This window comes from Mesoplodon densirostris, chromosome 2 (assembly GCF_025265405.1).
Source record: "Mesoplodon densirostris isolate mMesDen1 chromosome 2, mMesDen1 primary haplotype, whole genome shotgun sequence".
In the NCBI taxonomy this organism is placed as follows: domain Eukaryota; kingdom Metazoa; phylum Chordata; class Mammalia; order Artiodactyla; family Ziphiidae; genus Mesoplodon; species Mesoplodon densirostris.
Genome location: NC_082662.1, coordinates 105,545,989 through 105,569,920, shown reverse-complemented (window position 1 = coordinate 105,569,920; position 23,932 = coordinate 105,545,989). Strand labels below are relative to the sequence as shown.

The 23,932-nt window shown below is 49.0% G+C and overlaps 1 protein-coding gene across 1 annotated transcript in view; it reads right to left on the bottom strand.

The window, feature by feature from the left end:
* The window catches only part of PTGFRN (prostaglandin F2 receptor inhibitor), an 85,277-nt gene extending 63,471 nt beyond the window's left edge, over window positions 1-21,806 (bottom strand). Inside the window, exon 1 of the mRNA XM_060090351.1 lies at window positions 21,448-21,806. Coding sequence (XP_059946334.1) covers window positions 21,448-21,496 — 49 coding nt within the window. The 5' untranslated portion in view covers window positions 21,497-21,806. The remainder of the gene's footprint in view (window positions 1-21,447) is intronic.
* Between the last annotated feature and the right edge of the window lie 2,126 nt (window positions 21,807-23,932).

The following is a 23,932-nucleotide window of genomic DNA, read 5'->3' as shown; positions in this document are numbered from 1 at the left end:
TAACATGAGGAAAGAGATAGTAGCCAAAGAGAGGTACTAGCAAGTGCTGTGGGGTTCCTCAGAAAGTGAGGGTGCGTCCCTCCAAAGGGATTAGTGAAAAGCTTCATGCAGTGTCAACATTTAAATTGGGCCTTTGAAAAATGGCTGGGAAGTAGGGGTTGGGCAGGGGACACTGAGGAGGAAGATGATCAGAATTAAAGGGAGGAGCATAAGCAAAGGCCTAGGCAGGGACATGTGGGAGTGGTGAAGAGTAGGGCGAGCGGAGCAGTGCAGTAAGAGCAGGCTGGAGTGGACACACACGCGGGTGGTCAGTCAGGAGCCCTCTATAAGATGATGGGGCTGGGGGTGGGGGTGGGGGGTGGGGGAAAGGTTGGTACAAGAATCAAAAGAAGAGCAAGGGCAGGGCTTCCCTGGTGGCGCAGTGGTTGAGAGTCCGCGTGCCGATGCAGGGGACACGGGTTCGTACCCCGGTCCGGGAGGATCCCACATGCCGCGGAGCGGCTGGGCCCGTGAGCCATGGCCACTAAGCCTGCGTGTCCAGAGCCTGTGCTCCGCAATGGGAGAGGCCACAACAGTGAGAGGCCCGTGTACCGCCAAAAAAAAAAAAAAAAAAAAAAAAAAGAATAGTCATCTTAAACTTTGTGTATGAATAAATGAATTGTATATTTCTCAAGCACATGGTCCACATTGGGCACACAAAAAGCTATTTAATAAGGACTCATTTAATTAATAAATGATACCTTGGGGCTCCCCTGATGGCACAGTGGTTGAGAGTCCGCCTGCCGATGCAGGGGACGCGGGTTCGTGCCCCAGTCCGGGAAGATCCCACATGCTGTGGAGTGGCTGGGCCCGTGAGCCATGGCCGCTGAGCCTGCGCATCAGGAGCCTGTGCTCCGCAATGGGAGAGGCCACAACAGTGAGAGGCCAGCGTACCGCAAAAAAAAAAAAAAAAAAGAAGAGCAAGGGCAGGAGCGGAAAGGCAGCAGCTCTAAGAGCCATGCTGGAAGAAGAATCCATTGATAGACCCGAGATGAGAGACATGCCCTAGGGAAGCTGAGAGCTGCTAAGGAAACACAGAGGAAAAAAGTAGTCAGTGAGATTCAGACAAGTTGAAAGGTCCACTCGGCATGGAAACCCCCTAGTCCAAAGATATCTGAGCCCCAGATGAATGTGGAGTCACATGCTTGGAGAGGAGATCTGGTGACGATATGGGAGATGTGGAGGTCCATGGGGTCACCGGGGGACAGAGTACAGAGAAGAGGGAAAGGGACAAAATCACAGTGAGCTCCTATTATTTAAGACACAAGCAGAAGAAAAGGAGCCAAAAAAAAGGCAAAAAGGAATAGTAGCCAGTTAGGAAGAAAACCAGAAAAGGCTTACATCCTAGCAGCCAAGGGATGCAAGAATTCCAAGAAGGAAAGGCTGGAGTGATACCTACTATTTTACTTAAGGACATACCCATCTACTTGCTCCTGGGAGGCTGCGAGCTCCTAGGGTAAGACCTGGTTCCTATACTATCTGCATCCTGCACAATATCTAGAGTAGAATCCTATTATGCTTCAGTTTGGAAAAAATGAGCAACAATGTCAAAGCTGCAGGAAAGTCAAGGTAGATAGGTGCTGTGAAAAGACTTCTGCACTGATGACCACGTAACCACTGGTAACCTCCACAGAAGTGCATTTGCAGTAATGTGGTATGGGACTTGGAGAGTAACAGCCAGGAGAAAGGAATAATCAAGATCTAAGTAAGAGAGCGTACAACCATGAAAAGACCCCAAAGCAGGCAAGAGGAGATGAAGGGCACAAGTGGGCAGTTTATCCTGGAAAGTCAGCCAGTTGGTCCTCTCAGCACCTTCTAGGCACTGCGGACATTCGGCCAAGAGTCCCTGCTCAAAAGAACCTTGTGTTCCAGTTAAGGGGAGAGTGGGGAAACAAGCCCAGAGTGCTGATAAATGCTATCAAGATAAAATAGGCCAACGTGCTGGTGACTGGGCATGGGGGAGGGCTGCTTTTAGCCAGTGTGGTCAGGAAAGACCCCTCTGAGCAGGTCACCTATGAGTTCAGACCAGAATGAGAAGGAGGCAGGGGTAGGACTCTGGGGTAAGAAAGACTGCTCCAGGCAGAGAGACCCGCAACTATAAAAGCACTAAGATGGAGCAAGCCTGGTGTTCAAGGGATAGAAAAAAAGATCAGTGTGACTGGATTATAATGAACGAGGGGGCAGGGGCCTTGGACTCTGGTTGAAAAGGGAAGCACATAAAACTAGGGAATGATAGAGCTTGCTTTATTGTAGAAAGCCCACTGGTTGCTGTGTGAAAGACGGATTACTGTGGGACCAATCTGGAAGCAAGGACACCAGAATGGAAGAAGTTACGGTCGACCAAGCAAAAGACGATGGACATTTGGCCTCAGCTTGTAGTGGCGGTGATTCTCAGGAGTAGTCAGATCCAGGATATATTTTGGATATAAAATGAAAAGACACACTGCCATTTTGAATGTGGAAAGTGAGGAAGACAGGAACTGGTATGACACAGGCTCTGGCTTGATCACCTGGGTGCATAGTGAAGCCACTAACTGAGAGGGGAACGTAACTGACAGGAAGAAATTTTTATCAGGAAAGGCTAGAGTTTTCTTCCAGCCCTTTGAAGTCTGAGATGCCTGCTGGACATGTGAGTGGGGGGTACAGTGGAGTAGGCAGTGAATTTATGTGTCTGGAGCTCAGTGGGGAGGTCCAAGCAGAGACGTTCATTGGAGAGTCATCAGCACATAAATGGTATTCAAAGCCACAAGTGGCATGGGATCACATAGGGACAGAGTGTATACATACAAAGGAAAAAGGAGCCAAAGGTGGAGCCCTTACCTTTTTAGAATTTAGGAGAAAAGGATGGGTAAAAATATAGCAAGGTTTTGAGGCAAAAAGCTTGAGGAACCTCAGGTTGGTCTCCAGTGTCTCAGTGAAGTAGCAGAGACGGGTTTAGATCCTGGAGATTGTGGACAAGGTTTAGAATAAGAATTAGAAGGAATATAGTGGAAAAGCATCACAAAACTAACACAAGGTTCACTGAGGCAGTAAAGACACCCTAACTGGTAGGAAACTCAGGTGGGCAGGTTGTGGGATTTTCCCCAGCAAGATGATAAAGCTCAGACTTAGAGACTACGGTTGGTGTGGGTTACTCAACTACAATATGAGGACTGGCAAAGAAATGTGGCAGAGGGTCCTTAGGATGTTAACAAGCTCACTGCTGGCATGCCGACCACCAGGATGAGAGCCCAGGAAGTGAAAGTGGCTTGGGAAAAAAGGAACTTTCAAGATCAGGGGGATCACAGTGAGGATGAAGAATAGGTTCAACACATACGAGGGAATCTGAAAGGAGGAAGGCAAAGCACTTGTGGTCACACAGGGAAATATCAGAGTTGACAATCAAAAGGTGAAAGAGGGCTTCCCAGGTGGCGCAGTGGTTGAGAGTCAGCCTGCCGATGCAGGGGACACGGGTTCGTGCCCTGGTCCGGGAAGATCCCACATGCCGCGGGGCGGCTGGGCCCGTGAGCCATGGCCGCTGGGCCTGCGTGTCCGGAGCCTGTGCTCCGCAACGGGAGAGGCCACAGCAGTGAGAGGCCCGCACACCGCAAAAAAAAAAAAAAAAAGGTGAAAGAATTCAGTGATGACAAGGTCCAGGTGTGGCCATTAAATCTCATGAAGTGTGTTATTTTCTCAGGAGCTAAGATGACCGTAGAAGGCACTTCCTGAGTCCTTGCTGACCTGAGCTGGTTGCAGAAACACAAGGAAGGGACAATATGACTAACAGACCATAGGGGTGAAGAAGGGAGGTACAGAGATCTAAACCTTGCTTTCACTTAACATTTACACGACAGTTTCGGGCTCTGGTCTGCAGTCATTCATATCTGCAAATCTTCTTTTAGCTTTCATACCAGGAGAGGAGGGAGAGTAAGCATCTGTTTCCCCAGGTCAAACAGGACCTTGGTGATTGAAGACGTCGCACTCCATGGGAACTGACAGGCTCTTCAGTCAATGCAACTTTCCTTAGCTTTTGCTGCTGAGATAACCATTCCCTCTGGCACTATAGACAGGAAAGGCAAGGAAGACAGGAGATGCAACTGAGGAACACAGCTGCAAGTCACTTCTTAAAGACTGGATGATTAAGTGAACTTCTTACCACTGAAGCACTAGATCACCTAACCATGATGTCGCTCCAGTTCCATGGCCTTTGAGAGATCCCAGGAGGCCAGTCATGCCAAATCCTTAATTCCACATTATGAAATTGTGCAGGTCTGTATTGAGTCAACATGGCTAAGTTGGAACTACACTTCCTGGAAACCTTCTCCCTGCGCAGTTCTGGGTTAGAGTTGGACAAAAGAGACGTAAGTGTGTGAGATTTGGGAGGTGGAAAGGAAGCAACAGCCATTATGCTCTGGTGGTCGTCAGGGTTCAAGGCAGCAAGAGACAGATGCACAGGTGTTGGTGGGCTCCAGTTTGTTCTAGCTCTTCTTTCTGCTCTGGGTTTCTTCCCAAATGCTATCTTTACTGACCAACTCGGCTCCAAGACCATCAGATGCTTGGCTGCAAACTCATAGGTGGTAGCTATACATAGGCAACTACCCTTACACAGACTCTTATGCCAGATCCCCCCCCACCAGCCCCGTGTGCCCCACTCGCAGTCCCACTCTGCCTGGCTTCTCACTTCCTCTGCCAGCAACAGCCTGTCCACCCCCATTAGTGCTTCGGGGGGATGACTAGTGGCTTTTCCTTGATCCCTTTTCAGACCTTCATTTCCCCAGCTCCTCCCAAAATTGTGTAGTCTAATTCCTCTACTAAATGGCTTACTCCATAATATTCACAGTCGCTTGCTCCTCTGATGGAAGACTGATACATAAGCCAAGTACTGAGCAGAAAGCTTCGCCCTCAAGGACTCAGTAACTGATAAAAACCACCTTACATTGATAGCAGGGCTTTAGAGTTTTCAAATCCTGTTCACATGGTTTAATACTCAACCTTGAGAGGATTAAATAAGGAAACTGAGGTTCCGAGAAGTTAGGTGACCAAAGAACAACACAAAGACGCAAAAGCCACTTCGAGGCAATCTGTACTGGTGGGTAACCAAAATAACTCAACAAAACATGAAATGATTCAAACAATTCTCTGTTCAAAGATCAGAGACAGAAAAAGCTGAGGCAAGATCTAGCCACAAGGATTAGTTTAGTGTTCTATAAAATTAACAGCTGCGGGCCTCCCTGGTGGTGCAGTGGTTGAGAGTCCGCCTGCCGATGCAGGGGATACGGGTTCGTGCCCCGGTCTGGGAGGATCCCATATGCCGCGGAGCGGCTGGGCCCGTGAGCCATGGCCGCTGGGCCTGCGCATCCGGAGCCTGTGCTCCGCAACGGGAGAGGCCACAACAGTGAGAGGCCCACATACCGCAAAAAGAAAAAAAAAAAAAAAAAAAAAAATTAACAGCTGCTAGAGGCCCCAGCACTGCCTAGCACCCCTCACTACTCAGCCATTTTCAATCCTCCCCATGTTTGAACAGGCCAGCAGAGTCTGCCAAGTTCTGTGTGAACACCTGGTCCTCCTTTCAGTCTAGTTTAAGGAGAATGGGAGATTCACATGAGTTTAAACTTGCATCTGGGCATGAACTCACCTGAGCTGTTAGTAAAATTCTCCCCGACTCCTTCCCTTGAGGAGCTTTGCCCTCTTTCCCCCAATTTTACTGTTTTCTATGTCCATTTTCTGCTCTTCCTTTGCCTTGTCCATCCCTTCTCCCCATCAAGGGCTTAAGTCGGCCTTTGATATTTACAGACACACTGCCAGATGCCATGGGTGGTACAGAGGTCTATGCCAGCTTCCCCAGTGAGGCCCAGTGAGGAGTACAGTTTGGTAGTTTGCCTTGAACAAAAAAAGACTCTGAGTTCACATGCCCTTTAAGGAACAGACCTTGACTCCATTGATCCAATATTTCATTCCTTCACTCAGCGGCTCTTTACAGCACACCTACTAGGTGCAGAACCACATCATCAGGTGAGTCGATGAGCCAACACCTAGCCAAGTGTCAAAGTCAAGGATGATGGAACAGAGTGGCAGCCTCACAGAAAAGTGGGGGGAGGGATAAATTAGGAGTCTGGGCTTAGCAGATACAAACTACTATATATAAAACAGATAAACAACCGAGTCCTACTGTATAGCACAGGGAACTATAGTCAATATCTTGTAATAACTTATAATAAAGAATGTGAAAAAGTTATATATGTATAACTGAATCACTTTTCTGTACACCAGAAACTAACGCAACATTGTAAATTAACTCTACTCCAATAAAAAAAGAAAAAAGAGGGCTTCCCTGGTGGCGCAGTGGTTGAGAGTCCGCCTGCCGATGCAGGGGATGCAGGTTCGTATCCCGGTCCGGGAAGATCCCACATGCCGCGGAGCGGCTGGGCCCGTGAGCCATGGCCGCTGAGCCTGCGCGTCCGGAGCCTGTGCTCCGCAACAGGAGAGGCCACAACAGTGAGAGGCCCGCGTGCCGCAAAAAAAAAAAAGCTGGGAGATGAGTCCTCCAACAATGAGAATCTTTTAAAATATTAAGTTAATAAAGGACATGAGGGACTTAGGGAAGGCAGAACCAGAAAAAATAGACATTCACTCAGGATATCAGGCTTAAACTCCTTTAGGTGACATTCCAGGCTCTTCACAATCTTACGACTCTCTCTCCAGCCTCAACCCTTTTTCCCTCTGAAGCCCCTACGACTTAACCCTCCATTCCAGCCACCAAAAAGTTTTCTTTACACAAGACCAGCAAGCTTTTGTAAACAGGTGTATTTCTTTACTCATGCTCTTCCCTCTGCCTGAAACAAATAACCCGTGCTTTCTTTGCCAGACAAAGCCTACTGATAGCTCAGACTTAATGAAGGCCATCTTGTGGAAACCTTTCCTGATCCGCCCACAGCCCCAGCCCCCAGCCCCCAGCCCCAGCCCCCAGCCCCAAGCAGAGTTCAGAATGTGCCTACTGAGGGTCGACTCGGCATGGACACCGTGATCATCCCAGGCTCATTTGCTTGTCCGCCGCCCTCGCTGGACTGTGAGCTCCATGGCAGGGAAGAGGGCTCGCTGCTCGTCACCACATTCCTAGCCCAGCAACATGCTTGCTGATGCAATGGCTGGGATCACGCCTACCTCAATGAACTTCTGCAAACTGGAATTTTAGAACCAGAACTAATCTTTGGACCATCATCTAAGTGGGTTAACAGGAGTTACTTAATCTCATTTGTATCAGAAATTGCCCCTCATCGATGAATTTTCAAAAAAGCTCTTCGATAAGCTCATCACAGAAAGTGAAAAGCATACGGTTTGAGCAACCATAACGCACAGCATCATCAACCAAGAGACCAGTTCTCAGCACCCCAGGAAGTGATATCATCTCAATATTCCAAACCCCAAATTTGGCCACGTCAGTTTTATTATTACTCTTTGGGGCTACAGAAGCCAACAACTTGGGTGCTTTGGATCCTTACAAAAGGTTCCCAATCCAGACATAGCACTAAAGCCTAAAAAAAATGCATATACAGGTAGAGAGGATACAAGTAGTGATACAAACAGGTATGGAGAATTGTGTTAGCTGTCCCACCTTTTCTGCAAGAGCACCTCTGTCTAAAGTAGCCCAGAATGCTCTCCCTTTTCATTAAACTTTCAGCATTTTTTTTTTCTAACAATCCTTAGACACTTCTGGGTTTGTTGTTTTTTTGGCTGTGCTGCGCAGCTTGCAGTATCTTAGCTCCCCAACCAGCGATCGCACCTGTGCCCCGTGCAGTGGAAGCTGGACCGCCAGGGGATTCCCCTTAGACACTTCTTCGAGGCCACCTCTTTTCCTGGGTATATGTCATGCCTCCACATAGAGACTGGCAGCTACAGGAGTCGGGTCTGTGACTATGTCCTCATATGCCCGGAGCTCGAGACTAAAGCCTGGCACAGGGTAGATAATAAGGAGTAGTTACGACCCAGGCCGAAAGCGAGACAAGGCACATGCTGCAGGCAGCAGCCCCCTGCCCCTCCCCGCAGGCGTGGCCAGAGCTGGCCACTTATGAGAACAGCGATGGCAAGAAGGCAGTCTGCGGTTTGGACCAACCCAGTCACCAGGCACGCGAAGCCTGCACTGGAACCGAAGAAGTATGCTTACCCATGCTGTGGGCAACTGACACGGAGCCCAGGAAGGAGCAGAGGCCAGTCGGGGACGGGAGAGGCTGTGACAACCCCACAAAGGGAGGAAGGGGTGGAGGGGGTAGGGAGAGAACAGTGAGAACCATGAGTCGCTTGTCTTCCACACGAGCTGCCAAGGAGAAAACGGAGAAAATCACATGAGGAAGGATGAGGACTTTCTCATCCCTGCCTTTTCATGTGTGGACTCCATCTTCTCCTCCCCTACCCCATCCCACCAACCTGTCTTAGAAATGAAGGCACCTGCAATTACTTCGGAAATACTATGGTACTAACAGAAAAAGACAGTAAGCACACAAACGAAAGATAGTGAGGACACACAGATAGCCTCTGTCCCCTTTATGACTTAAGGCCCACAATACAGACTTTATATATGTCTTTCATACATGCGTTGTATGTCATATACATTATACATGTACACATGAGATATATAGGTGTTTTCTAAACACATCAATTTTTTTTTTTTTTTTTTTTTGCGTTACGTGGGCCTCTCACTGTTGTGGCCTCTCCCGTTGCGGAGCACAGCCTCCGGACGCGCAGGCTCAGCGGCCATGGCTCACGGGCCCAGCCGCTCCGCGCATGCGGGATCTTCCCGGACCGGGGCACGAACCTATGTCTCCTGCATCGACAGGCGGACTCCCAACCACTGCACCAACAGGGAAGCCCTAAACACATCATTTAATCATTCAATAACTCAAAGTCCTAAGACACTGGGGTAAACAAAAACAGACCTGGCCCTGCTTTCATGTGATTACAGTCTGGGGTGAGACAGACACTCAATCTAGTAAACAGAGCATTATAAATCGATGGCCATGCTCTGAAAGAATAGGCCCAGCGAGAGCCCAGGACAAAGGAAGGGACACAGCTGTGTGCTTACTTTACAGGCATCCTCCCCCTGGATCAGCAGGCGTGCTCACCTCTCCCAGGAAGTGAGGCTTGAACTGGGCTCCAAAGAATCAAACAAATAGAAGTAACTCCAAGACAATATATAAACACAAGAGGGGCAATGTATATGCAGATTACATAGTTGTTTCTAAGGGCATGGAGTGAGGGATGCTTGGAAAGACTTCAAGAGGAGTCATCAAAACTTAATTACGGGGGCTTCCCTGGTGGCGCAGTGGTTGAGAGTCCGCCTGCCGATGCAGGGGACACGGGTTCGTGCCCTGGTCCGGGAGGATCCCACATGCCACAGAGCGGCTGGGCCCGTGAGCCTGCGCATCCAGAGCCTGTGCTCCGCAACAGGAGAGGCCACAACAGTGAGAGGCCTGCGTACCGAAAAAACAAAAAACTTAATTATGGGCTTCTTTACTCTGAGGTCCTAATGCTGTCAATGAACACACTGGAAAGAACACAGAGCTTGCTTTACCATTGCCATTTTCTTAGGACCAAACATACCTTGCTGTGGGATAACTCCTGTTAGGCCTGCACAGGGGGGTACAACTGGGCAGTATATACCACCTCGCTGCCTCTGTGACACCCCAGAGCTGTGGTAACAGAAGCACTGTCCCCAGTTACTTTTACTTACAAGCCGGGTTCAACACTAAGCTTTCTGGGACTCATATTGATGTTCGGAAAAAACTTGTTTGCGGAATAAACTGTTATTAAGGTGGGACTCTGATGAATAGACCACATGATTGCATAAACCTTGTTTCCATAGAAGAAATTCCCCATCCCCATTATGCATCTCTTATTTGGTGACAGTCTTTTGAAGAGATGCTCTGATAAACTACCTAAGGGGAACATCAGCAATGGTTTTGTGAGCCATTTTCCTCTTAAGACACAACCAAAAATAGGATTATGGCCTGACTTATCACCTTAATTTAGCAGGCTAGCTTCCTGTGGGCCCCAGCAGACCTCATCAGCCTCACGCATGTGGGTTCTTAGCTTCTCTGTGGGCGCCGACAATGCTGCTGACAACTTTCAGGGTGATTCTGATCCCGTTCTTCCAACCTCCCTGACCCAGAGTTTAATATCCACACTCCCTGAAGTCTCTCTTACTATTCCAGCTTAAGTCAGCTAATCCCCAAATGGAACACCATCCTGCACACGCTGGTTTACGCCCGCCTCTGAGAAGCGGTGCCGGTCATTTTCCTACCTGAAACGCTTTTCCTGCTCTTGGCTCAAACCGCCTTCCAGACCCATGTGCTCCACGGAGCCTTACGATAAAACAGCTCCCGACCTGTTTTATCCTTATAATTCTGACAGCTCCACACGCACAGCTATCCCATAATGCATACACTTAGATGTTTAAAAAGCACCAACAATCCATCCTGCTGTTCAGTTGTAACTGGTTCGGTTTCCATTTTGGACTCCATTTCCTAATTCCTTTGTCATCTTTCACAGTGTCAGAAACATGGTAAAGAGTCTCTAAATGCTGCTGAAGTACTAAAAAATAAGGCCACAAGGAAAAGCAGGAATGTCATATATCAATAGTTGGGCACAACGTATTTATTAGCAACTGTGTTCACTTCGACCAACGTGACCAAGTGCCTGCCACGGTACTATGGTCTTAACTTGGAACATACTGTATGGATTTCCCAATCAAAGATGATGGACTATAATGCCTTCTAATAAATAAGAAAATATTTGGATGTGCCAGCCTTCAGAAAATGGAAAAAATGAACAGCTGCGCCAAAAGTGGTTTGGTTTTGCTTTTTTTAAACTCCTCACTGCAGCATAAGCCAAGTAGCAGCACACTGGACAGACACCAAATCAGCTAACGTTCTGTTCTGAGGACATCCTAGATGGGCAGTGCATTTATAAAGCACTATCCACCCCTTTGCCTCCAGAATAGCATATGACAGCAAGCCACTTCAAATGCAGTGAATTCACTCCCAGAGTGTTCTTGATGAGCCCCCAAAAGACCCAAGTCCAAGACGTGGGTCAAGACCAGCATCCACAGGTGCACCTCAAAGTAGCCAGGAGGGCTGGGCAGCAGCCGGCTTGCAGTAAGGACTGAGGTCATAACACATAACCAACAGCATGGAGGTTTTCCAGAATGTTTCCTTTTCACTGTTAATGTATCCAACATCACTTGCACCCTCCCCTTTCAGGGTAAGAGTATGAAAAGGAAGAAAGTCCCCAAATGCTAGAAGACATTGCTTAGCCAATTAAGGCTACTGATTGGCAATGTCGGAATTTCAACTCTCCTACTCTATAGGAAGGTGGAAAATCTAAAGTGGTGTCAATGTTTGGACCCAGCTAAAGGTGTCCGTGTCTCTCCTTGCTGTGGTTTGGGGTGTCAGGAAAAGGAGAACCGTGGTGCATAACCATCTACTGGTTCGATGTGAGAGCTAAATGGGGAAGAAAATACAAATGACATTGCTGAGGGCTGAAACTTGATTACTCAACCGCAACTTACTTGTGGCTGATATCCTCAATGAAACTTACTTAAAAAAAAAAATCAGTAATAAGGAACAGTCTGCCATCTAGAAACGCTTTATTGGTTTTACTGTTTTTGTGATTTTTCTCAGAGGTCCATCAAAAAATGCAGTTAGTGGGCTTCCCTGGTGGTGCAGTGGTTGAGAGTCCACCTGCCGATGCAGGGGACACAGGTTCGTGTCCCAGTCCGGGAAGATCCCACATGCCACGGAGCGGCTGGGCCCGTGAGCCATGGCCGCTGAGCCTGCGCGTCCGGAGCCTGTGCTCTGCAGCGGGAGAGACCACAACAGTGAGAGGCCCGTGTACCGCAAAAAAAAAAAAAAAAAAAAAGGAAAAAATGCAGTTAGTGGTGGGGATACCTCGGTAACCTAGAGCACCATGAGGAAAGATGCCAGTTTCATCACACGGGATGGGCTAGGAGGAAGTAGTTGCTGCTGCAGTGACAGAACAGCAAACAGTTCCCAGAGCCCTCAGAGGCACCAAAGCCCCCGCTGCAGAGAGATGCCAGGCAGATGAGAGATAAAAGGCACAGGCTGCACACAGGAGTGCTGGGGAAGATGGGCAAGGAGCCAGGGCTGGACCAAGCAGCCCATCTGGACCACAGCAGGTAACAGCATGAACTCAAAGAATTCTGGAGATGGAAGGGGGCCTTGGGATCAGCTAGCCCAGCCCCTTACTTTACAGAGGTTAAGAGCTATTCAGCAACTTGTTCAAGGTCACAAAACTAGTGAGTGGAAGATCAAGGGCCAGAATCCCAGCCTCCTGTTTTAAATGACAAGGACCCAAATGTTATCACATCTTAACTGTATCAATCCCTTTCTATGTTTTCCAACATGTGTTTGAATATCTGTACTAAGACAGAGAGCAGTACAGTGTGTTGTGGTTATGAGCCCAGAATCTGCAACCAGGCCATCTGGGCTTGAACCCAAGCAGCTGGACCACTTGTGTGACTTTGAACAAGTTACTTCACCTCTCTGTGACTCAGTTTTCTCTTCTATCAAATGGAGGTCCTAACAGTACCTACCTCATGGGGTTATGAAGCCTACTAAATGAGTTAATATACAGAAAATGCAGGGCCTGGCACAAAATACATGTTATATAAAAGATAGGAAGGAATTTTTCTTTTAATTTATTAATCTATTTATTTTTGGCTGCGTTGGGTCTTCGTCGTTGGGTCTTCGTTGCTGTGTGCAGGCTCTCTCTAGCTGCAGCGAGTGGGGTCTACCCTTCATTGTGGTGCCCAGGCTTCTCATTGCCGTGGTTTCTCTTGTTGCGAAGCACGGGCTCTAGGTGAGAGGGCTTCAGCAGTTGTGGCACGCGGGCTGAGTAGTTGTGGCTCATGGGCTCTAGAGCTCAGGCTCAGTAGTTGTGGTGCATGGGCTTAGTTGCTCCGCGGCACATGGGATCTTCCCGGACCAGGGATCAAATCCGTGTCCCCTGCATTGGCAGGCGGGTTCTTAACCATTGTGCCACCAGAAAGTCCCAGGAAGGGATTTCTTAAGGAGGAAAAAATCCTCATGTTGGTTCCTCCCCGGCCTACCTGCTCCCAACCCCCATTCATCCTAGTCACAGGTTAAGACCTTTTCCCTACGACACCTGGGACTAATGCTTCTAAAACGTCACAGCTTTGTCTCCTAATCCCTTCGGCCAGACCCAGTCAGATGTTAGAGGTAAATTGGCCAAACTGACGTGAGAGGTGAAAACTTTGGCTACTACTCACCCAACCCCTCGGATAGGCACTTCCAAGACCCTGGACTCAGAAGTTACCTCTTTTGACCCTCACCTCCTACCTCTCTGGCCCACCCACTCCCTTGTGCCTCTGAATCTGCTTTTTTACCCTCATCCTGTCCTCCAGGCCCTCAAACCTTCTGCGACTCACCAGGCCTTCCAGCCTCTCAGCTGCCTGTCCCACCTGGACTCCTTGGCCAACTGTCTCCATGATGCTGTCAGAGCTTTTTACAGATTCCTGGACCCCTCCTCTCACGGCAAGATCACACCATGTCCCTGCCTTGCTCCCCGGATGCTGAACCTGGTGGAAGAAAGTCATGAAACCAGGCTGAGTGCCTCCACTACAGACCTAAGCTAGCCCCACCCTTCATGGCTAACTGACCGCCTACCGCATTCCCAGAGCCCAGCCCGTCCCACTCTCCTCTAGCTCTGACACTCTGAACACGGCCTTTGCCTCAGAATTCACCAAGGAAGCCCAGGCCACCAAATAACCCATGTGTGAAGCACTCTTCCAGATGAAGGTTTCTCAAAATTTAGCATTCGAATCCCCTGGGGATATGGTTAAACCACAGGCTCTGATTCAGCAGACTGGACTGGACCCTGAGATTTTTCCCAGGTGCTACAGATGCTGTTAGTCCCCAGACCCCACTTTGAGTAGCAAAGTTCGAGGGATTTACGTACATGGAGTTTACTGTGTGCATTTTCCTAGACACATTATTTTTAATCTTCATGACAAACCTGCAACAGAGGTAATAGTCCCTTTTTACATTTGTAGAAAACCTCTTAACCAAGAGGTTAAGAAACCTGTCCAGTTTCACAGTGCTGAAGGGTAGGATTCAAATGGAGGGCTGATTCCAAAGCCTGAGCCCTATTTTTTCTCTCCCTATGTGATCTTGAAGAGCAGAAACAGTTTAGAAACATGCATGTAATGGTTTACTTGTAATATAAACTACTGAAATCTTAGCTGATGAAGATGGGAGAAAGATGGGTTATAAAACTACCCCGGAGTCCCCGTGCTGGAGATTCCAACTGACAGCTGAAGGTCTCAATGCAGCTGTCAGAAAGAAGGTTAATTCCACCAATCAACGTGGACGAGGACACCCAGAGGAACATGGGGGAAACTTTCAAAAATGTATACGGAGAATGAAAGGGAACATATAGATGACCTCTAGCTGATATGTCTGGGGATTCTGTGGCCACTCTCAGGGCTAAAAAGGCTGAGAGCACTGCAGAAACCATGTGTCCTACACCACACAGCTCCTGCCCTATCCCCCTCCACCTCTCCCTTCCGTCCTCTCCACAGCCTGCAAATCCAAGGCTTCTCTTTCTCTCTCTGGTTTTCGCGCAGCATTTGACTATTCCCTCTTTAACAAATCTACCTACATCCATCTCTGCTTGGCTTCTGATAGAGTGATCTCCTGGTTCTTCTGCCATCCCTGTGACTACTGCTTCTAGAACTCTCCCATTTCCTGTCCCCCAACTACAGGCATTCCCATGAACTTGCTCTTGACCCTCGTCTCCATCATCCAGGTGGTGCTGCACCTTCCGGGGATACCATCCACCACACATCTAGTGCATCCTGTCCCACCGTTGGAGGGCAGATCTGAGTTGGCTCTGTTCGATGCAGAATCCCCAGCACTCAGACCAATGCTTGGCCTGGAGCTGTAGGCACTCTCTCAATATTTGCTGAATAAATAGATGAGCTACTCGCCATGTCACTGAGCTTCTCATCTTCCACCTTCAAACTGCCCATCCTAAGGCCAGGCTGGGGCTCAGGGGCTGTGGTTCCCCAAGTAAGAGACAGAACTGTCGATTTCCATCCAATCACAGCACACATAGGAAATGGGACTAGCTGTATGGCTCTCAGGATAGGCAGGGCTTCAGGTTTCAAGGCCGCTCTGATCTGTGGGCTCCAGGGGCTGAGGGTGTCAGTTGTCACAGTCAGTGCTTTTTAGATCTTGGAATATTTTCCTCCACACCAACTGTAGTCTTTGTGAAGCAACAGAATTAGACCCAGTAATTAACTCTGACACACCTACAACCCACCTGAACCCCATGTGGGGTCCCTTACCATGGCCCACAAGCTGGGACGTTCTAGCCCAGTCTAGCCCTAAGTAAGAACAAAGAAGTAACAAGATTATTAGTACGTTCTTGGCTTGGTGTCACTTTTAAGGTCTGAGAAGTGACCCATCTGTCTGCATTACTGCCTCTATTTCAGTAGGATTCCAAGGTAGCACCCATTCTGAAATGTGCCTTGAACCCTTACACTCAATTCTGTTCTCCACGGTTCTAAGCCAAATTTATCCTAGACAGAGCAACACTAGCCAAACACTGTTTCCCCATTCCCCTGAAATATCCTGAGGGATGCAAATGCTTTCACATTCGGCCACTTGTAAAGGTGCAAAGCAGGATGCAATTAAGGCCCCCAAACATCATACTTCAACTTGAATCAGGCTGCTTAGGGACTGCATAATCCTGCACAAACACATAGGGAGTGTTGTGGAGAAACCAGTCTTTGAAGAACACAAATGTGCCCACAGCGCCAGAATCGCTAGTCTCCTGGAAATAGCATTGCTGGTCCACGACAGTGTTAACTACCCGGTCTAATTCTGTTGCTTCGCAAAGACTACAGTTGGTGTGGAGGAAAATATTCCAAGATCTCAAAAGCACTGACTGTGCCAACGGCAGCACTTTGCCTTTTCCAGAAGATAAATTACGAAGAATTTTTGCCGGTTCAAGTTATTTTCCCAAAGCGAAGAGTCCAAGGGCCTTGCTACCCTGCCTTTAAGAAACCAAGGCAATTAAACAGAATAGCTGTGAACTGCCCTGACAGCTCCCCCCAACTTCATTAGATAAAGTGAGACGCAGACACTGACAGATAGGCACACACCTTATTTAACTGCCAGACACAGCACCAGTATGAAAATGTACATTCAATCTATGGGGTAGAAATCAGATCAGCAGCTCGGCACAGAAACAAAATAGACATATAAATGCCGACTAGCACGACTACCTTGTAAGGAATGATCACTGACAACTAGAGTTCCTATTCAGCAGGCTAATAAGAATAATTATAGCCGGGGCAGGCATTAATCAGCTTGGCAGATACAGGAATTCTGTTAACAAGGCTAAAATGAGAGCCGAGCACTCTCTGAAGTCCACAGCACTTCAAAGACCGCTGAGCTGGATGGACTGACTAGGGTTCCTCCTGCCAGCCTTTCTCCTCCAGCGCTTTCTGGAGGAAGCTGCAATTTGGTCCCTTTCCTCAGAGCAGGGGTGGTGACGCCTTAGGGGTTGCGGAGCTGTCACGTCTATGAGGTGCATCCTGGCACTGCCTCTCCCTTCCAGAATCATGCCTGGGCTGCACTCACCCCAGACCTTCCTCCTTTTAACCACACTTTTGCTTTCAAACCAGTATTATACTTTTTCGTCTAAATTCATCTTGAGTGATACACAAAATAAGATTATGGTGAACATCGGTCAATCTTTCCTTAGTTGAGACCAAATTTGGGTCCTGTGATCAAATTCTGGCTCAGCCATGGAGTAGCTGTGTGATCTGGACAAGTTACTTAACTTTTCTGGGTGTCGGTTTCCTCATCTGTAATATGGAGAAAACAGCAGCACCTTTCTCAAAATGTTGCCATGAGAATTCAATAAGAAAACGTCCGTAAGAGCCTGACGCTTGGTATGCACGCTATAAATAGCAGCTATTATTACTCTGTGCCTGTTAGGTGCAGAGCCCTGTGTAGAAGCTATGAGAAAAGACCAAACAAAATATTCAGTATACGGACACATGTACCTTACATATGAGTGGCTATGCCTGGGCAGTGGGAGGGTGGACACATTCATCCTTTTACCTTATATCCTTTATAAGTGACACCGAGACTGCAAGCTGTCCCCCAGATCTGTTCTTCTCTTCTTCCACAGTAGCCAGCACATGGCTCCCACATTCCTCTGCATTTCCCGGCTTCCCTTGCAGTTAGTGTGGCCTGGACTAAATCCTCTGCCATGGAATGTATGCAGAAGTGATGGGGGCCACTGCCGGGCTTAGCCCAGGAAGACTACATGCTCTTTCCCCTTTACAGGGCTGGAAGGACGATGGTGACAACCCAAGTGATCTTAGAAACTAGGGGCTGAAGACAGCAGAACTGCCCATCAGCCTGGGAGCCAGAATGCCTGCATGGAACAGCGATCAGACCCAACCATTCCATCCGAAACATCCCCAAGAAGAGTTAGGAAAGACACTTCCATTGTTTGAACCACTGTGCTTTGATTCCATTTGTTAGAGCAATTTAGCCTACCCAATACAATAATACATTACCCTTCTATGTTGTTTGGATTTTAAAATATAGATGTGATGTTTTTGTTGTTTAAAAACTACTTCGATGGATTTGCAAGTATTTTTTTTAAAGACACACATTAAGAGAGTATCTTAGTGACTTCCCTGGTGGTCCAGTGGTTAAGACTCCATGCTCCCAATGCAGGGGGCCTGGGTTCGATCCCTGGTCAGGGAACTAGATCCCACGTGCCGCAACTAAAGATCCTGCATGCTGCAACAAAGATCCCACATGCTGCAACTAAGACCCGGCACAGCCAAATAAATAAATTTTTTTTTTTTTAAAAAGAGAGAGAGAGTATCTTAATCCCCCTCCACAATCTTCATACCTTCCTCTCTAATTCATGCTGCATGCTAGGATTGGCCTCCTCAAACACATCACCATGTTGTATCAATCTCACACTGCAAATTTTCAATGGCAACCCATGACCCATAGAAAAATGATATACACATGCATTCATTCAGTCAGCCAATATTTATCAAACACCTACTCTGTTCCAGACACTCGATTAGTAAGAGGAATACTATAGTGAACAATACCAACCTGGTCCCTGCCCCATGGGATATAATCAGGGTGAGGATTTAGACCAGGAACAGATAATCATATACAGTGAGATAAATAAGTGCTCTGATGGGAGAAGCACAGGCTGTGTGGCAGCACCCACAAGGCCAACAAGCCCACCCACATAGTGAAGACTTAAACACTGCAAGAATAGCCTTCAGAATCCATCCCAGACCCACTTTTCCAGTTTACCCTTCCTAGTATTCCTCCTCCCACCTTCAGTTACATGGAACTTACATGCCCTTTCTGAATGAATCATGCATTTTCACTCATCCACACTGGATGCCTTTCCCCAAGGCCTGGAAGGCTCTTCCATCCTTTCTTTCAAAATACTAATTATCCTCAAGGCTCAGCTCAAATGTCATCTCTTCAGCAAAGTCAACCCTGACCCCAAGTCAAAATTAATCATGCTCTTCCTTGCTTCCTACCAGCACTTGGTTTCTATGTCAGGTATTTCATTCTGGCTTGTAGCTGGCTGTTTTATTAACTGTCTGCCCACCCCCACTGACCACTCAGTGAGACACTGTGTCTTGATCATTTGTCTGGGACACTCTTATGGACACACTGGGCATTCAAGAAATGCTATATTAAATGGATGGGTGAGACGAGTCAGACATAGGCAATGGAAGTGAAAACCTGCTTTATGAAGCTGAGTGAGTTCTGTTGTGATTGTGATAGGTACACTCATTTAGGGAAGCTTTATGGAGGAAGTAGTTTTAGGGGGAAAAGGAAATACACACAGGTAAGAGAAGAGAAGCAGGAGAGGCATTCCCAGGTCATGGGAAATGGAAAGGCCAGAAGATTCACATACATTCTACATAAAGGATAGCAAACAGGTTCCTTAGAATGAAGCATCTGAATCAGACAGAAGATTAGATGGGAGAGAATACAAGGGGCAGAACATCCTCAGAAGAAAATCATAAGGGATTAATGAGCTAAGGTGGGACCTCCAGAAACGATCCTTCAGGAAAATGATGAACTTAGAAGGGAGGCTGGAGGAAAAAGTCAAACAGGTAGATGTCAGATCTGTGTGAGGAGCTGTCAGAACCCGAGCTAGGACAGTAACTTTAGATACAGGAAGGACAAGGAAGACGCTCGAGTCTGCACTATGGGAAAAGGAACAGAGTTGGGCGACAGGAACAGAGTTGGGCGACAGTGTGAACGTAGAGGTCAAAGAGAGTGACAGCAAGATTATGCCCAGGTTGCAATACAAGAGCAAAGATGATCTAGCATATCAACATATTGGGTTTCAGGAATCAGTACAGTGCTAGAGTAGTAGTACCACAGGGAGGGCCTCCCGGAGGTCACACGGAAGCCACGCCAAGTGAGATTCGGTACAGCAAGTTATCAGATGAACATGAAGTTCAGGGGCTGTTAGGGGACGAGGCATTGGCTGGTGACACCACACACACTGCCTGTGTGTAGTTGACATGAGATGTCCAGCCAGGGCAGGATATACTGGAATACCTCCAAGACTTCCCCAAGCTGTACTTTCCCCACTTCTATTTTTGCTTTTGCTGGTCTCTCTTTGCCCCCTCTCCCTTTTTCTCCCTCACCATAGTTACTCACGGACATTCTTTTCAAATTTCTACCTGGCCTCACCCTCTTAACTAGTACAGGGGTTGTGAATTGCACAACTTTTGGGAGGGTCATTCACACAGAGGACGAAGTGAACAGCAGCTCCTAGAGTTGTGCATGCAGTGCACGATCTGTGCAACCAGTGGCCGTGGCCCTGCTTGACCCAGACACATCAGCCAATTATGTAATGGGTGTGGACTATCACCAGCAGTGTACAACAAACGAAAAACTTACAAGGGTCCCAGAGTGAAAGGAAGAGAGTAAAAGCACTAGGACCCCAGACCACAGAAGAGATGCTACAAAATTAGGTGAAAGATCTGGAAGCTTTCTGCACCTGGTTGCAGCTAAAGCAATGTCGCTGGGTGAGCTCTTTTACGGAGGGAGTTCCAGAAAACCCCTCAGACATGAAGGAAAAAAACACAGTAGCAGCTAGAAAGCCTGCCCCCCCGCCACAGCAGCAGGAGTCATGGGAGTTGGGACAGTGTGGAGCCTGGTGCCAGCTGGACGGGAGTGGCTGTGGAAGGTCTCCACTGGGACCCTCTGACCGTAAGTGCAGAGTAGTCATTTTCCCTGGATGCAGCTGGGACAGACACCACACACCATGTGCTTTATAATAGATTCAGCTCTGCCTTCTCTAGGGGTGTGGAAGAGAACCCCTGGTCAGGTCACAGAATCCTTCTGTTCTGGTTGACACTGACTCAAGGGTTTCAGGAATAGCAAAGCTTTTAAGAGTCAGCCTTCCTGATCCATGGTGGGCACTTAATCAGCAGATTATTTCTGTGGCTGATAACTACTTGGTTATATTAATATAACCATATTATACGATGTGAAGATGGTGTCTGTGTGTATGGGTGAATGGAAGATGGAAAGGGGGAAAAAAAAATCACACCAAAGAGTCCTTGGGTTGGGGGAGGGCGCTGGGCCAAATAAGCAAGAGGCACCAAGGTTGAGAGAGGGTGGAAAACAGGGGACAGTAAGGGAGAAAAAGTAACAGGTAAGAAAAGTTGAAGAAGCCAAGGCTCCCAGGTCTTTGTGTGCAAATATGCAGCGAGGCAGCTTCAGAGGAGCTGAAGGAGAAGACTGAGGCAGAAGAGCTAGCCACAACTAACATGACAGAGGGACCCGCACACCGATTTTTACTGTAGCGCTCGGGGCCACCCGGGTGACCTTCGCAGAAGGAAGTTGGCGGATCCTCTCGTTTCCCTGGAAAGGCAGCCCGGCGCGGGGGAATGTGTGTGGAGCGCGGTTCGGCCGGTCTCGGCCATGGCGGGGCAGATCAAAGCCGCGGATTTCCGCTCCCGAGCCGGGGACGCGGGCCGGGACCGCAGGCACCTTCCGGGCCGGGAGTTCAAGGTGAGCCGGCCGCAGGCGGCTAACAGGTAGGGAGGGCCCGGGGAAGCCGGCCTGGGGCCACTCCCCCCCGCACATGTGCGGGCGAGGCTCGGCCTGGAGCACGGCGACTCGCACCCCGCGCGATTCGCGCCCGCTCCCCGCCGGGCCCCGCCGCCCGCGGACCCCGGCCCTGTCTCCCGGGAGTGGCCCCGGCACCGTCGGCGCCCCAGGCCGCGCGCGGAAGCCGCGCCCCACCGGTCGCCCCGCGCCTGGCCGAGCCCCCCGCGCCCCGCCGGGCCCCGCGCGCACTCACCCAGCGACAGGAGCGCCAGCAGCAGAGGCCTCGGCGCCAGGCGCCCCATGCTCGCCGGGCGGGAGCGACTCTCCCCCTCCTCCTCCTTTCCCGCCGCCTCTCCTCCTCCTCCTCCTCCAGCTCCGGCTGCTCCAGAGTCAGCGCTCCTCCGCCTGGGCCGCGCGCCTGCTCCGCTCTCCTCGCAAGCCGAGAAATCCCAGTGCTGGGGCGGACGTGCGCCCCTCGCTCCTCTCCCGCCCGCCCGCCTCCGCCCTCCTCCGCCCTCCTCCTCCAGCCGGCCGGGCACCGGGAGCCGGGCGCCAGGGCCGCCCCGCCGAACCGAGTGTGTAGCCCCGACCGCTTCCCGAAAGCAGGAGGGAGGAACCGCAGCGCTCGCCCGCCCGCGCCTCCCATCCGGCTCTTTGCCAGCAACAAACACAAACTTTCCCAAGCCCCGCCCCGCTCCAGGTAACAGAGGCAGGGCCGGGGCCACCCGCTTAAAGGGGAGGAGGCGTCGAAGCCCACCCAGCTCCCCCCTCGGGGCCCCCGCCCCGCGACGAACTTTCCTCCGACCTTTAAAAGTTGGCCTTGCAAAGACGCGTCTGGAAATCCCATCGCTTGAGCTCCATTCCGAGCCACCCCGCGTTCCACCACTCTGGAGTCACCCACGCGGGGCTCCAATTCCCTCAGCTAACTCCCCGCACCTTCACCCACTTGTCCTGAACTGAGCACCCCACCAGCCGCTTGGACCTGGCTAAATATTATTCAGATATGACTGAAAGAGATGTAAGGACTTTCTTTGTTTTTAAATGTTTCTTTTAGTTATTTATTTGGTTGCACCAGGTCTTAGTTGCTGCAGGCAGGCTCCTTAGTTGAGGCATGCATGTGGGATCTAGTTCCCTCACCAGGGACTGAACCTGGGTCCCCTGCATCAGGAGTGCGGAGTCTTAACCCCTGTGCCACCAGGCAAGCCCTGAGAGGAAGGGACTTTAAAGGCTGGGGATTCTAGCCTCCAAGGTGCAGAGGCCTTATTAAGTGTTTGGTGCCTTGCCCTCGGATTCACATCGAAGTGTCAAGACCAGAACCCAGATCTCACAGGCTCTAATCACTGCCCTGAGGCTGGGTGGGCCTGCCTCGCCTCTCCTCACCCACCTCCTTCCTTCTCAGGGGTGCCTATGATACTGATCAACACTCCCCAAAAATAGACCCATGGGGGGAGGGGGGCAGACCCTGGGAACCGAAGTGTATTAATAGCTACAGTACTTCGTATGGAATGTACTCTTTAGACTTTTTATTTATTGCTTTAAGTGGACACAACTGTTTGCCAATAAAGATTCTTTCTTCCCCCCATAATGGGGCTTTGTGCCTTTGATTTGAATACAAAAGGCCCAGTATTGGGGGAAAAAAAATAGTGTTCATTGTTTAAAACTTCACAAGGATAATTCAAACATACAGGGAGCAGAACTGGTGCCCCCCCCAATACCACAGCCTTTCATTAATATATCCAAAACAAATCACAGATGTTAATGGAAAACTGCCCCAAATGGGGAGAGGAACATTGCTTTTACTCTGATAATCATTATTTCCACTAACAAGTGTTTCTTATTTCCACTAACAAAAGTGCCTAAATTTAGCCAGGTATGAACCCTTCTGCAAGAGACTTAAAAATTCATACCTGGTGGGACAATAATGTGAATGTACTTAACGCCATTGAACTGTACACTTTAAAAACAGTCAGAATGGTAGATTCTATGTTATATGTATTTTAGCACGATAAAAAAAATTATTATTTTATTTTATTTTTGTTGGGGAGGCTGCATTGGGTCTTCACTGATGCGCGCAGGCTTTCTCTAGTTGCAGTGAGCAGGGCCTACTCTTCGTTGCGGTGCGCGGGCTTCTCATTGCGGTGGCTTCTTTTGCGGAGCACCGGCTCTAGGCACGCAGGCTTCAGTAGTTGTGGCGTGCAGGCTCAGTAGTTGTGGCTCTCGGGCTCTAGAGTGCAGGCTCAGTAGTTGTGGCACACGGGCTTAGTTGCTCTGTGGCATGTGGGATCGTCCCAGACCAGGGATCGAACCCATGTCCCCTGCATTGGCAGGCGGATTCTTAACCGCTGCGGATTCTTAACCGCTGCGCCACCAGGGAAAACCAAAAAAAATTCTTTTCAATTCATTTTTGTCACCAAGCCTTTCTTCATTCCATTTACAATTCCTTTCCATTTCCCATCTCATAGAATTTCTCGGGCAAATTTTTCAATTTAATTCAATCAACCTTAAATGCAAGCCTAATATTAGGCCTTGGGAGATGCTGGAACTACAGAGAAGAGTAAGGCCTGGCTTCTCCAGAAGCTCATATCTTTCCCTTTCTTAACTACACACAGTGCTTAATGTCTGAAGCACACATTCTGGCACTTGGTCGCGATTGGTTTAGCACATGCTATGGACCGAATGTCTGTGCCCCCCCCCAAATTCATATATTGAAGCCCTAATCCCCAATGGTGTTTGGAAGT